This window comes from Hypanus sabinus, chromosome 16, assembly GCF_030144855.1.
Source record: "Hypanus sabinus isolate sHypSab1 chromosome 16, sHypSab1.hap1, whole genome shotgun sequence".
In the NCBI taxonomy this organism is placed as follows: domain Eukaryota; kingdom Metazoa; phylum Chordata; class Chondrichthyes; order Myliobatiformes; family Dasyatidae; genus Hypanus; species Hypanus sabinus.
In genome coordinates this window covers 28000246-28014638 of record NC_082721.1, presented here as the reverse complement: position 1 = coordinate 28014638, position 14393 = coordinate 28000246, and the positions used below count along the sequence as shown (strand labels likewise).

Here is a 14393-nt window from a genome sequence, read left to right as displayed (position 1 = left end):
TTACATAATCCCAGCAGACCCCAGGTGCTTCACTGCCAATGAGAATCACTTTGAGTTGGAGTCATACAGCATGGAAATGGTTCCTTCTCCCCAATCCATCCACGTCAGCCCTGGTGTCCACTGAGCTAGTCCTTTGGTCCGCATCCCTCCAAACCAGAGGTTCACAACTATTTTTATGCCATGGACACCTACTATTAACTAAGGAGTCCACGCACCCCAGGTTAGGAACCCCTGCTCTAAACCTCTTCAATCCCTACACTTCTCCAAATGTCTCCAAACTGTTATTATTGTATCTACATCAACCACATGCTCCAGCAGTTTATTTCCTATTCGCATCACAGGCTGCGTGAATAAGTTTTCCCTCAGGTCCCTTTAAAATTTTTGACTTCTTAACTTTAAGCCTCTGCTCCTGGGCGGGGGGTGGGGGGGGGGGGAGAACAGATTATGTGTGTTCATTGTGTCTCTACCCCTCATGATTTTATATGACTCTTTAGGTCACACTCAGCCTCTTGAGTTCCAAGGAATAAAGCCCTAGCCTGTCAGACCTTTCCCCATAACTCAGGCCCTCAAATCCTGGCAACATCTTCTCTGCACTCTTTCTGGTCTAATGATGCCTTTCCTACAAGAGGGTGCCTAAAACAGTACACAATACTCCAAGTGCCTTCTCATCAATGATCTGATAAATTGCAACATACGTCCCTAATAAATGGCCTAACTGGAAGCTGCTGTGCCAAACACACTCTTCACCACACCATTCCGGGTCTTGGTCCGGTCCGCAGCCTCCGGACTCCGGGTCTTGTAGCCGTCCCTCCTTTCACCCTTGAGCCCAATTAGTCACACCTGCGGATCATCGTAGCTCGTTGGGGCTCAAGGAGGCGCTCCTGATGCTGATCGGCTGGTGGTGTATATAGGGGGCTCTGGGACTGAGTGGAGTGGGGGTTGTCCTGCCTAGCCTGTTCCTCTGGTTGCCCTGGCTTGGAGTTCCCCTTGTTAAAGATGAGTCCTTTGAGTAAGTCTGGCAGTCACCCTGGACCTAGTTCCCTTCCTATCCCTTGCCTCTGTTGGGCAAGCCTGGCTGGACTGCCGTTGCCTGGCTGGGGACTCTGCCCCTTTCCATCACTCGCTGCTGATGGGTTGTGCCCTGCAACCTACCCAGGTGCCCTGTGACCTGCTCAGGCCCCTGTGTTCCTGCCTGGGAGGTCTGGGCCCTGCCTAGGAGTTATGCCCAGTGAACTCTTAGACCCTGCCTAAACTCTGGGATCCTCCTTGCCTGAACTCTAAGACTCTCCCGGAACCCCAGAATCACCTTGAACGTCACCTCCCTCACACACACCACGGTCTCCATGTCTTGTCTCTAGTTGTTCCTGTCCAGTGCCTGTGTCCTGCACTTGGGTCCAGCCTCCTGTCTCATTATGACACACTGTGATGCTACTTTGAGCAAACTATGTGTGTATATGGAGTGAACTGCTGGAGCAATGGTTGATGTAGATACAATACCACTTAAAAGGCATTGTGATAAGTATATGGATATGATGGTACCCCAATTCTGCCTGTCAAAAGTAACTTCCATCATGATAGTTAGTTTAGAAACTCCAGCTCCTTTTCCCATTGGTTAACTGATTGATGTCCAGTTTCAAATATCCTGTGTACATAGAGAATGTTTGTGGGAGGTTCCTCCACTCTCTCCCAGTGTTTAAGGCAAGCAGTGCACAGTCATTAGGAAGGTATGCTCTGCATCCACTTTGAACTAAGTATGTTTGTTGAATATTCAGCTTTATAGTGTCTGTAGCTTGGGGAACATGAATGTTCAGTCAAATTCTTACTGTTTGTAAATAAATGGTTAATATACTTACTCAGTCAGTACTTTCTGTCTCACTGGCTAGGCCTGCAAACCTGATTCAACACTAATGGGGGGGGGGGGGTGGTAAAGGGATCTTGTATTTCTAGGTTTCTCTGTTCCACAGTATTCCCCAGGACTGGCCATTTACTCTATAACTTTTTTTTAATAATAAAAAAATTCGGCGTTGCCCCCCCCCCCCACTCTATAATTAGTTTGATTTCCCACAATGCAAAAAAAAACCACTTTCAACTTATCCAAATTGAATGCTATTTGCCAATCTTCTATTTACCTACCTACCTAACTAAGATCTGTTAACTTTTGATGACTTTCTCCACTGTCTATGATAGCACCTACTTTAGCATGATCCACAAGCTTACTAACTATGCCTCGTACATGAGCTATAGTCACCTGTGTCAGAAATTCAGCTGGCAAATTGTTCATATCCAAATCCCATGAAGGCAAGGTAACAATCAGAAGAAATGTTTTAGTTATACTGATTGTCCTGGATGCTACAGAAAACTCCTGGGCTCTTTCTTGGAATTGTACCTTGGTTCTCTAAAGACACTTAGAATAGTAGATGGGGATCAGCTTTTTTTGACAGTAAGGGTCATTAGACTACGTATTTGTATCTAAGCCCATAAGTCAGACCTGAACCCACAATCTTCTAATTAAAAGTGAAGCTCTTTAACCCACACAGTTTCTCTTATTGTGACGATAGACCAGTTAATAACTAATTGTGACTATTTCTCAGTTCTGAAGCTGTCTCCCTGTATGACGTTGGCACACGATGAAGGATCTCAGCCTGAAACGTCACCTCTTTGTTCCTCTCCATTGATGCTGCCAGACCTGCAGAGTTACCCCAGCATTTTGTGCTTATTACTCTGGAGTTCCAGCCTCTGCAGAATCTCTTCTGGCAGGTACATTGGCAGGAGTTTACTGGCTTGGACAGAGGTACACTGGGTTTGGCACAGTAGCACATCTGCTGAAGTGGTGCAACACTTGCCAGCTGGTGTCCAGAAATCCAGGAAGAAGTCCCAAGAAATATTCAGAAAACCATAAGGGTCCAAGCACTGAGTCCTCTATACAAACAGGAGTTTTGTCTCTGGTTTGTCACCCTGACAAAAGAGCAGACACATGAATGTAGTGGGTTAGAGTGGGGAAGGGGCTGGTCTGTGTTAGCCTCTTCTTGTCTAGTCCCACACTAGTCAGTTCTGTACCAGGATGAGGTTCTCTTTTCGTGGACATCAGAGAATGATCAGCAATGTCCTCCTTTTTCAAAGAATGGGGCTTTGTACGATGCTGCCCTCACCCACATTTCATCCATTCTCTGGACATCCAGCTCACCCCATCTTCCCGCTGCCTTAACTGGAATAGAGTTCATCTTTTCCTCACCTACCAACCCATGAGCCTCTACATCCAGCACACCATTCTCTTCAACTTCTGCCATCTCGAACGGGACCTACCACTAAACACATCTTTATCTCCCACCCCTGCTCTCTGCTTTCCACAGGGATCGCTCCCCCGATTCCCTTGTTCATTTTTTCCTCTTCACTAAACTCCCAGCTAGCTCTTATCCCTACAAGTGGCAGAAGTGCTACACCTACCCATTCACCTCCTCCTTTACCACCATTCAGGGCCACAAACAAGTGAGCAACACCTGTGAATCTGTTGGGGTTTTTCTTCTGCATCCAGTTTTCCTGACGGGGGTCTCCTCTACATTGGCGAGACCCAACGTAGATTGAGGGATTGCTTTCTTGAACACCTTCAATCCATCTGCAAAAAGCAGGATTTCCTGATGTCCAAACCATTTCAATTCTAATCCCCATTCCTATTTTGACGTCAGTCCATAGCCTCCTCTTCTGCCACAATGAGGCCACTCAGACTGGAGAAGCAACACACTATATTCTGTGTAGGAAGCCTCCAATCAGAAGGCATGGAATCGATTGCTCCAACTGTGAATATTTTTCCTCCTCCTCCTTCCCTCTTCTTTATTTCTCCATTGTCCCCCTCTTACCTCCTTCTCCTCCCCTGCCTATCACCTCCCTGCTTCTTTCTTCATCCCCACCCCCCCACCTCCACCACCCACCTGGCTTCACCAATCACTTTTTAGCTTGTATTCCTCCCCTCCTCCCCCATCTTCTTACTCTGGCATCTTCCCTCCCCCTTCCTTTCCAGTCCTGAAGAAGGGCCTTAGCCCAAAACTCTTTATTCATTTCCATCGATGCTGAGTTCCTCCAGCATTTTGTGTGTGTTGCTCAGTTCTATGAGGTCCAGGAAATGAGGAAAATATTCCAACACAACATCTTACTAAGTACATAAATCACCTAAACCTTCTACAAACCTGCAACTTCTAACAATCTCTTATTTTATGCATATGTTACCTTGTGCCTTTTACCTGTGAATAATTTTATGTAACCTATGTATAAACTACTTGAATTCCTCAATCAACCTATAATTCACTCCCACTTATCAGTCTTTTATATATTAAACCTCAAAACTCTTTAGTCAGGTTTCAGTTTGCAGCTCAACCTCAGGCACGTGTTTCTCTATATTTATGCAAATCAAAATCCCTTGATTAGAATGTCTGGCCTGTAACTTATGCTAAAGCATTCTTATCAAAAGCAACATACTGCAGAAATTGGAACTCTGAAATAAAAACCAAGAATACTAGAATACTCAGCAGATTAGATTAAAATATTGAGTTTCAACAAGGTGGTTCCCAAGGAAGCAGGCAAGCAATTCTTCCAACAATGCTCACATCTTACAAGAGGCAAAGAGTACGAGACTATAAATCATTGATTTTGCAAAGGGCTAGCATAGCCATGATAACAAAAATAACATACCTTTATGATGCAAACTATTATTTCACAATAATATTCCACCATGTAACCCCCTACCCAGCCACAATGGTTCTTTCAAATCTTAACCATACACCCGTTATCATTGAGATGCAGAGCATGGAAAGAGGACCTTAGGGCTAACTAGGTCAGTGACAACTACTGAGCACCCAGCTGGACTAATTCTACATTAATATCTCTATCTCTTATGTGTAGAGTCAATCCTCTACACATAAGGGGAAATTTACAATGGCTAGTTGACCTACCAATCCACATGGTGTGTGGGAGGAAACCAGAGAAATATAGGGAGAACTTGCAAAGCCTAACCATAGGCATCAAGGGTCAAGCATGAACCTGGCTCTCTGAAGCTCTGCTATTGTGGGTCCCTCTAACACTTACATGGGCCAAATGAGAAAAGGTATTATGGGGAGGAGTCAAACTCCTCCCCACCCCACTGGAACGGTATTCCTTCAGTATTGCATTGGAAGTCTCAAATTAAAAACCAGTCTCAAGCGTCTGAGGTGAGTCACAAACCTGCCATCTTTTGTTTGAGAAGCAAGAGCAATACTCATACCATCATATCTGACGGTGTAAAACAGACACACACACGCATGGATACTGGTCACATTACTGTACTCACCTAAAAACGTGTTGGATATAAACTCGGAGATCTGATTTCCTGACCGGCTCATTTCAGATAGCTGCGTTAATTCGCGGTTCAGCATTCTCTTAAACTGTTGAGAGAAGCAATGCGATAAATGAAGGTGATGGCACCTCTGGTAACATTGGAGCACTCTTACTGAACAAAAGACAAGGAGTGCAGGCACTTTACTCAGGAAAAGATCTCAACACCTTAATATGTGAATTAGTTTAATCCAACTCCAAAGGATCCAATTCTCTCTCAGTCATTCCCGTTGACAGAATATCAGTGATTCAAATCTCGACACATTCATGGCCAATGTAAAACTGCAATGGATTGAGTTCTTCCTCATTCGATGGAACTCTAATGGATAATCCCCCTGTTTATATATCACAATCCCAGTCAATCAAATTACTCCCATTCATAGCATTGCTTGCAATCTAAGTAGAGGTAAGTCCTTTCTTGTTTTTATCCTGACACTGGAAACCTCAAGGATGCCAGAAAGCATTGAATTCCTAAAGCACTTTTCACTATTGTTTCGACAGGTGATTTCCCTTTAAGGTGTAGTCACTGCCAGGAATCCTTTCTACCTGCTGCATACTGAATACAGGAACTCTGTCGTCAGAAAGCAGTGGAGGCAGTTGTTAGCATATCTGCAGCTCTGACACTGGTTTGTAGACGGCGCAGGAATGGATGGATCTGGAAGCTTGCGGGAAAGTGGAGCTGAGCCGAAAGACCAGATCAGCCGGGATGTTGCTGAATGGTGGTGGCCTGGCCTGAGGAATCTGTTGGCTGCTCACTGCCCTCATTATGTTCACATATACGAGATACTGCTCTCTCCCTCTCTCTCACACACACACACACACCGAGGCTGGGTGCTAGCAGGCAGAGCAAGATGTTCCCTTTCACTTCCGGAACTCCTTATGCTGATCATGATCTTTGCACCAGATAATTATGATAAAATAAGCATAATATAAGCCACAATATCACTCTATATAAATTCAATTTTCAGGGATTTCAATCTGTCACCAACACAATGGTGCAGCTGATAGGACGGTTGCCTCACATCTCTGACTCCCTGGGGTCGGTCCTGCCCTATGGTTTGCATATGTCCCTGAAATCACATGAGTCTCCTCCAGGTCCTCCTGCATCCCAAAGAGGTGCAAGTGAATGGGGCGGTATTACTTGTTCGTAGTCTGTACATGAGAGCTGGAACCAAGGAGGAGTTGATAGAGACGCAAGGAGAATAACAGTGAGGTTGGTGTAATGGGGAGTTTCACTGGGCTGATGGGCCTGTTTCTGAATTATAACACTCTATTGCTTGTTTTTTTTTGGTTAGCTTTTATACTTTTACCTTAGTGTATTCTCAGCACAGACAGCAGACCTCAAAGCATTCCCTTACTTCCGTGGTGTCCTCGAATGTCACCACCCAGAGCCCTTCCACCTTCGACCAGAGGCTAGACCGATGGAGATCACTTTGTGAAGAAGCCGCCCCAAAGACCCACACGTACAGTCCCGAGATGCACTGCTTGTGGGTGCACAAGTTCACTTGCTCCACCCAGAGAGGATGGAATGATGTGCCTGCCGGCACGGACCTTTACTGACATTTTTGCCCCAGGGGCAAACCTCGCGAGAGAGAAGGAGAGAGCAAATTCAAAAGTGTGAGCTCTTTAGCATGAGGCTGAGAGGACAGGTAGGGTCTCAATGCTGGGCTCATTCAGCACCATTGTGCACCTTATGGTGGCAGACAGGAGGGTAGGAACGTCCGGTTGGAATGTCTCATACATCCGAAGCACACACACTTTATCTATCCACATTTTACCCCCCAAACACCCTCCCCATCAAAACCCACTGCAGCTGAGGAAGAGCCTCCACACTGAGTTAAATCCTTGACTGACCCATTACTCGAGCAGACCCCTTTGTGGGTATGGGGGTGGGGGGGGTGAGGGAGAAGGAATGCGATGGGGATAGCTCAGTGGGCAGGAGGAAGGCCTTTGTACGAGTTCTGTATGAACCTTTCCACCGCATCCCACCCCAATTGCCACTGCACCACCCTCTACATTGCATCCCCCTGTCCCAGCTCACCTTGTTGGACGCCATTTCACTGACGGAATGCCTGGTGTGCAGGGTCTCCAGCTGATCCAAGCACCAGTCCAGTTCCTCCAGCGTCTCGATGGCCAGCTTGTGGGAGTTCTCCTCTGGAGACAGACAGACACAGAGACACTCAGGTAGGCCGCTGACCCCTGTCCCATCACCAGGAGCACTTGCACCCATGATCTGACGCAGGGCGGGTACTCGGCTTGGGCATTCCCCTTCATCCCTCAACTTTGGGGCACAGGGCGAGGAGACTCTACCTGCCCTAGCCGTGGTGCTGAAGGCAAGAGCCCCCCTTTCTCCATCAGGGCTGACCTCGCACAACCAATTAACAGGAACAACACTGCCTGGACTCGGAGGATAGAAGCTGTTTTTCCACAGCAAACTCCCAGTGCAGGTACTCTCTCTACGGGTCCTTAATAAGGTGTCTTCAACAATTCAATCTTCAGTATGTAATATCTTTGGTAAAGGTTTTAAATCTCCTGCCCCCTAATTGCCTTTTTTTTTGGATTAATTCAGTCACTTTTCAATTCTGCTGCTGGTTGTCGTTCAGGTTTGACCGTCTCTACGTCGAAAGAAATTCATAGGTGCTGCTATCTGACAGGTCAGTCAGGAGATGGATAGAGCTCCGGGTATCCCCCGGTGACCGATCAGGAAGCGCATCCAATCCACAGCGGGAGGGGAGATCCCCAAATCCTCCAAGCCTGCTTCCCAATGCCTGCACCGGACAACTGCTTCTCGTGAATGAGCACAGTTTACTGGAAAATCAGACATGGAGCAGTACGGACTGGCAGGTCCCGAACTGGAATCGAAAGCTATTAGACTCGCAGGCACCTTGGACAAGGCTCGGGTGACGGAATGAACTGCAGAGATGTGATTCCCCGCGCCCCCCCCCCCCCAGCCTCATCTCAGCAAAGGTGATGGGCAGATGGCTGAGGAGGGGCCTGTGGTTTGAACTCCTGGGCTCGTGACGCAGAGCTTTGTTAATAAGGCAGTAATCCAGAGATAGAACATAAAACAGTAAAACACAGGAACAGGCTCTTGATATCTGTGCTGACCCCAATGCCAAATTAAACCAATCCTATCTGCCTGTACATGATCAATATTCCTCCTCTCCGTCTGTTTAAATGCTTCTTAACCAATGCTATTATATCTCCTTCGACACCTCCCTGTGTTCTCGCAAACTCCAAACAGTCAGCAGAGGAACAGAGCCCAGGCTGAAGGTGCCAGAATAACATTACACTAACCACCATGGATAGGTACATGGATGAGAGGTATGGAGCGCTACAGTCCGGGTGCAGATAGATGGGACTGGGCAGAAGGCTAGCACAGACTTGATGGGCTGAAGGGCCCGTTTCTGTACTGTGGTGCTCTATGACTCTATTAAAAATAAAATCCTTGTAAATCTCCTTTAAGCTTTACTCCCCTCACTTTAAAGCAATGCCCTCTACGATTTGACATTTCCACTCTAGGGAAAGAGTATCTACCCTATCAATGCCTCTCATCTTTTTGTAAATTTCCCACTATTTGAGAAATTTCAATTTCAATATAAACCTGGACTGAAAAGCTAGTATTGCTAATGGTGATCAAGAAACAAGCAGTTCATTGCAAAAACCTTCTGATTCACTGATATCGATTGAGGAATGAAGCCAACTAACCTACCTCATTTGGTCTTTATATGATCCCAGAACTGTGGCAAAGTGCCCTCTGAAAGCCTAACTATCAGTGATGGGGGATCGAATGCCAGCCAGTGAATAAGAAGTAATCCAGTGGCCTATGAAAAGGGAGATGAACAGGGAGAGTGGGAGTTCTGAAGTGGGCGTCCCTGCTTCCTAGTACAACACCCACTGGTTGTCAATACATCCCTGTGAGTCAGGGTATTGAGGCAGGACGCAGGAGCACAGCCTCTGGGACAAAGGAAAACATTTCACCAGAAGGCCACAGAGCCAAGGGAAGGTGGCATACAACAAGAAATCAACTAGACAGATGTTGAATTGTGGAACAAAACCCGCTTAACAGTAGCGTAGCAGTTAGCGCAATGCTCTTACAACTCAGAGCATCAGAGTTCAGGGTTCCATTCCAACATCATCGGTAAGGAGTCTATGCATCTTCCCTGTGGAATGAGTGGGGTTTCTCCCGGTGCTCCAGTTTCCTCCCAGAGTCCAAAGACAAACCAGTTAGTAGGTTAATTTTGTCACTGTAAACTGTCCTGAGGTTAGGCTAGAGTTAAATCGGGGGTTGCTGGGCTGCCCAAGCTAAAGGGCTGAAAGGGTTTATTCCACACTGTATCTCAACAACTAAATCAATAAATAAATGAGAGTCGCTCCATGGGAGTTTCAAAGAAGGTATTTGGACAGGAGAGCAAAACTGTATTTTTGAAAAATTATTTTAAGTTTGATGGTGTGTTTGAAATGTCCATTATTTCTTCCATCTCTATGTCACCTGCAAATTACTCTAGCATAAAATCTGGTGAGATTTACAGTCTGCCAATGCACAGGACACATTTTTCATCTTATCACAGACATTCCCCTTGTTCTATCTAGTTCCTACCCCACCTTCTCTATTACACAGACTAATTTGTTTTCTCTCTTCTCAGTTCTGATGAAGGCTCTTTAACCTGAAACGTTCATTTGTTTTTCTTTGCATAGATGCTTCCTGACCTCCTTTTCTCCAGCATATTTATTTTTATTTCAGATTTCCAGCCTTTGGGGATTTTTTTTTGTGTTTTCACATGATACATGCCCCATCTTTAAAGAAAGGAAAGCATACCAATCCCGAATCCCAAAGAGAATATCTGCCCCCCCACTACAAAATCGGAGACTGATTTTATGGATGCAATGTATTGTTGTGAACTTGTAATTGTGTATCTTCTATCATCCCTTTACTCTGTCCAGTCAAACACTCCCAGGACTGGCACAGCGTGGTTTAGTAAGGCTCTCTCAGAACAGGTTTGTTCTGTTAATCACCCACATGCACAGGTTATATCTACAGTTATCCAAAAGAATACTTTGGATCAGCAAGTGAACTGGGCTGTGGTCTGAATGAAATGTCATCAGAGCTGGGCAGGTGGAGGGGGGAGTGGGAATGGCTCCCCAAGCAGATTGTCACAGTCATTTGGCAGAATCCCTCATTACCAAAGAACTAAAATAATTTCCAAAGCCTTTCCTGGTTGGCATTGAGAAACATCCACCCCATTAGATCATTCATGTATGAGCTCAATACTGGTCACACCACGTATTGCCCTTGCGTTGGAAATACGAGCAGTCCCCTTCCCCTCAGAGAATGTATCTTTGCAGTAACACCTGGAAAGTGACGCTTGTGCTGGGCAGTTGTGTAACACTGACCTCTGTGCTGTAAGGACTGTTCCCGGGGACTCACACTGACACAAGTATTGGCTGCTGCAAGGAAACTACCAATGCAGTGTAAGCAATGCCAGGAAATTGCTAATATTCCAGAGGAAGAGGTTGCCCATGACTCAGTGCTGTAAGCTGCCTGTTCGAAACTCTAGGATACACGCTGGGGCAGGTGGGAAGGGGTGGTGCTGAAGTTGGGGTGCAGTCAATGCAGGTTAGGACCTCCCACTATTGCACAGTACTTAACTGAAACCTGTAATGAAATCCATGCATTATTTGCCTTAAAGTTGCAAATGAATGATAACTGATAATGATAACCACTAATTTAAGTAACAGGAATAATATATTAAGAAAATGTTAACTTTAATGTTCTATAATATGTGTTTTTTGATATTTCAATGAATGAAATACTTTTTAAAATAAAAAAATCTAGACATTTAAAGACATGAATGGCAATTTCCCCTCACATCCTGAATGAGTCTCTGATCCTCCATCACTACATTTACCCCTTACCACCTCTCCAGACCATCACAGACTGTGTGCTGTGTGTAACTTGTCCTTTTGTTACCTCCAGATTCCACCATAGAGTCACAGCACAGAAACAGGCCCTTCAGCCCATCTAGTCGTGCCAACCTATTTCTCTGCCTGGTCCCATCTACCTGCACCCAGACCATGCTCCTCACATTCATGCACCTATCCAAATTTCCCATAAGTGCTGCAATTGAACCCACACTCGTCACCTTCGCTGGCAGCTCATTCCACACTCTCACTACCCTCTGAGTGAAGAAGCTCCCCCTCCGATTCCCCTTTCACCTTAAACCTCTGACCTCTAGTTCTAGTCTCAGCCTACTCCAGGGGATAAAGCCTGCATGTATTTGCTCTATCATAATTTTGCACACCTTTATAACATTTTCCCTTGTACTTTACCAGCCCAGGGAATAAAGTCCTAAACTATTCAACTTTTTCCCATATCTGATGTTCTCAAGTCTTGATAATGTCCTTGTAAATTCCCCTGCACTTTTTCAAGCTGACTGATATTGTTCCTGTACGTAGGTGAACTGAACCAGAACAGATTTGAATGTATTGTGCTAACATTCCCCTCCGATGAGGTACATTTATACCTGGGGCTCTTTCATTCCCACCCGAGGAGAGAGTCTGAGGTTTGGTTTAACTTTTCATCTGAATGACATCTCTTCCAACCACCATGTGCATCTTCAGCACCAACGCTAGCTGCAGCAACTGATCAGGATCAAAATTATGACCTTTTACAACACAGAGACAAGAGTTTGCCTCACCCAATTAAACTGATACCTACAGGCTAGAAGACAATGAACCCACCATGGATGAGCTCTGAGACTCCGCTGTTCAATTTAATTTGCGGCTGATGGATTGCACAGGAGTGCTGGGTACGTGTATATTTAGTAACCTAACTGTCTGACAGCTCCCCCAGGAGCTATGAGCCACGTTATCACTGGGGCAAACTGCAGATTGAGCAGTGCAGAGCCATACTTGGGTTTAAACAATTCTCTTTACTGAAATGATTAAAAGCTGCTGCCACTTCTCTCGGGAGGGCAAACTGAGGATAATTTGATGATTTATAGGATAACCTGAGTTTCTCGAAGGGTAATTATTGCAATTATCATTGCTCCGCGGTTTCAAGAAGGCCCTTGTGAGGATGCACGTGGAATACTGTGTATTCTGGCCTGGTCGCTGTAAGGAAAGACATGTTTGTGGAGGGGGGAGTGGAATGCAAGGGTGGTTAACTTGATCCTCAGGATGGGTGGATGTTGTTTGAAGTGAGACTGGCTCCATCTTCTCTTAGGTTTACAAGAATGAGGTGCGATCTCAACCACACGTACTGAACTCTTACGGGGCTCGGCAGGGATGATGCTTACGCTGGTTTCTTGATCTCAAATCGGGGAGGAATCACAGACAAAAAAAGAAAAAAAAAAATTGGTAACTGTCCAGTCAGAGAAGAAACAAAAAGAAATTTCTTCACCCAAACAGCAATGAACTTTGGAATTCTGGAGGGCAGACTTGACTTAGTTATTCAGTACATTCAAGACAGTGGTTATTAGATTTTGGATATTAGAAAGAATCAGGAGACATGTGATAGGCGTGGAAAGAGGCGCAAGGGAAAAGTGACCATTTGACCACGAATTTGTTCTCCTTCAACTAGGGACATTTATGAATAGCAGAGGAGGTTCAAGGGTCTTCTATTTCTATACCTTAGGTAAATCCTGTTGCATTCCACTCAGGTGGAAACATATACATGACACAGACTTTGATCTTGGGCGAAATTTGTGATTTTCCATTTGATTGTTAGCCCTCACAGAGAAGGAAATGTCCACCATTAATCTCCAGTTTGTGCTAAGTTAAATGATCTCGCCAGAACAGCTACACTGGGGGAGTTGCTGGTGGGGGACAAGTGGGGCAAGGTGGTGCTTGCAGAAGAAAACCAGGAGTCTGAGGAGGGTCAGATCTGCTTTGGCTGTGAGACTGAAGGCTGCTGTTATTTGACCTTACCCCAGCTAATTCCCACCCCATGCTCATCTCACACATACAGCATGCTTCCAGGAGCCTCCGGGAAAAGATCAGGGGTGGGAATTCTGCTTTTGTTTCTGATCTCGAACCGGGAATGCCGAGGCCATCTGTGGCCTCTCTTGCTGCTTTGTGTGAGGTCTGCTAGGTCAACACACATCCAGGGTGAGAGCCATCGGTGCCCCCGGTGTGGTTCAGTCCCGACTCCAGGCTGAGTGTTTGCCACTGAGCCAAACCCAGCTGTGGAAATCTCGGCTGCTGCTATTCCGGGGATAACAGTGGCTGGTCTGGCTGCCCGCTTAGTTTGTTACAGAACTCCAGAAAGTTGTGTGAGATGGGTAATGAGACGCAGTGTCACAGATGGACCCCAAAATTTGCACAAGAGTGTCTGCAGATACCGAAAATCCTGAGCAACACACAGAAAAGTAAGCATGCAGGTACAGCAGGCAGTGAAGAGAGCTAATGGCATGTTGGCCTTCATAACAAGGGGAGCTGAGTATAGGAGCAAAGAAGTCCTTCTGCAGTTGTACAGGGCCCTGGTGAGACCACACCTGGAGTACTGTGTTCAGTTTTGGTCTCCAAATTTGAGGAAGGACATTCTTGCTATTGAGGGAGTGCAGTGTAGGTTCACGAGGTTAATTCCCAGGATGGCGGAACTATCATATGTGGAAAGATTGGAGTGACTATGCTTGTATACACTGAAATTTAGAAGGATGAGAGGGGATCTGATTGAAAAATACAAGATTATTAAGGGATTGGACACACTAGAGGCAGGAAACATGTTCCCGCTGATGGGGGAGTCCAGAACCAGAGGCCACAGTTTAAGAATAAGGAATAGGCCATTTAGAACGGAGTTGAGGAAAAACGTTTTCACCCAGAGAGTTGTGGATCTATGGAATGCTCTGCCTCAGAAGGCAGTGGAGGCCAATTCTCTGGATGCTTTCAAGAAAGAGTTAGATAGAGCTCTTAAAGATAGCGGAGTCAAGGCATATGGGGAGAAGGCAGGAACGGGGTACTGATTGTGGATGATCAGCCATGATCACATTGAATGGCGGTGCTGGCTTGAAGGGCCGAATGGCCTACTCCTG

At 45.8% G+C, this 14393-nt stretch overlaps 1 protein-coding gene across 10 annotated transcripts in view; it reads right to left on the bottom strand.

Annotated features, from left to right (window-relative positions):
- Positions 1 to 14393, bottom strand: part of LOC132406148 (cAMP-specific 3',5'-cyclic phosphodiesterase 4C-like) — a 283893-nt gene that overhangs the window by 26327 nt on the left and 243173 nt on the right. For all 10 annotated transcript variants that reach the window (XM_059991408.1, XM_059991407.1, XM_059991405.1 and 7 more), the window contains 2 exons: positions 7403 to 7515; positions 5318 to 5411 (listed from right to left, as the gene is read on the bottom strand). In XM_059991408.1, the coding sequence (XP_059847391.1) occupies positions 5318 to 5411; positions 7403 to 7515 (207 nt within the window). The remainder of the gene's footprint in view (positions 1 to 5317; positions 5412 to 7402; positions 7516 to 14393) is intronic.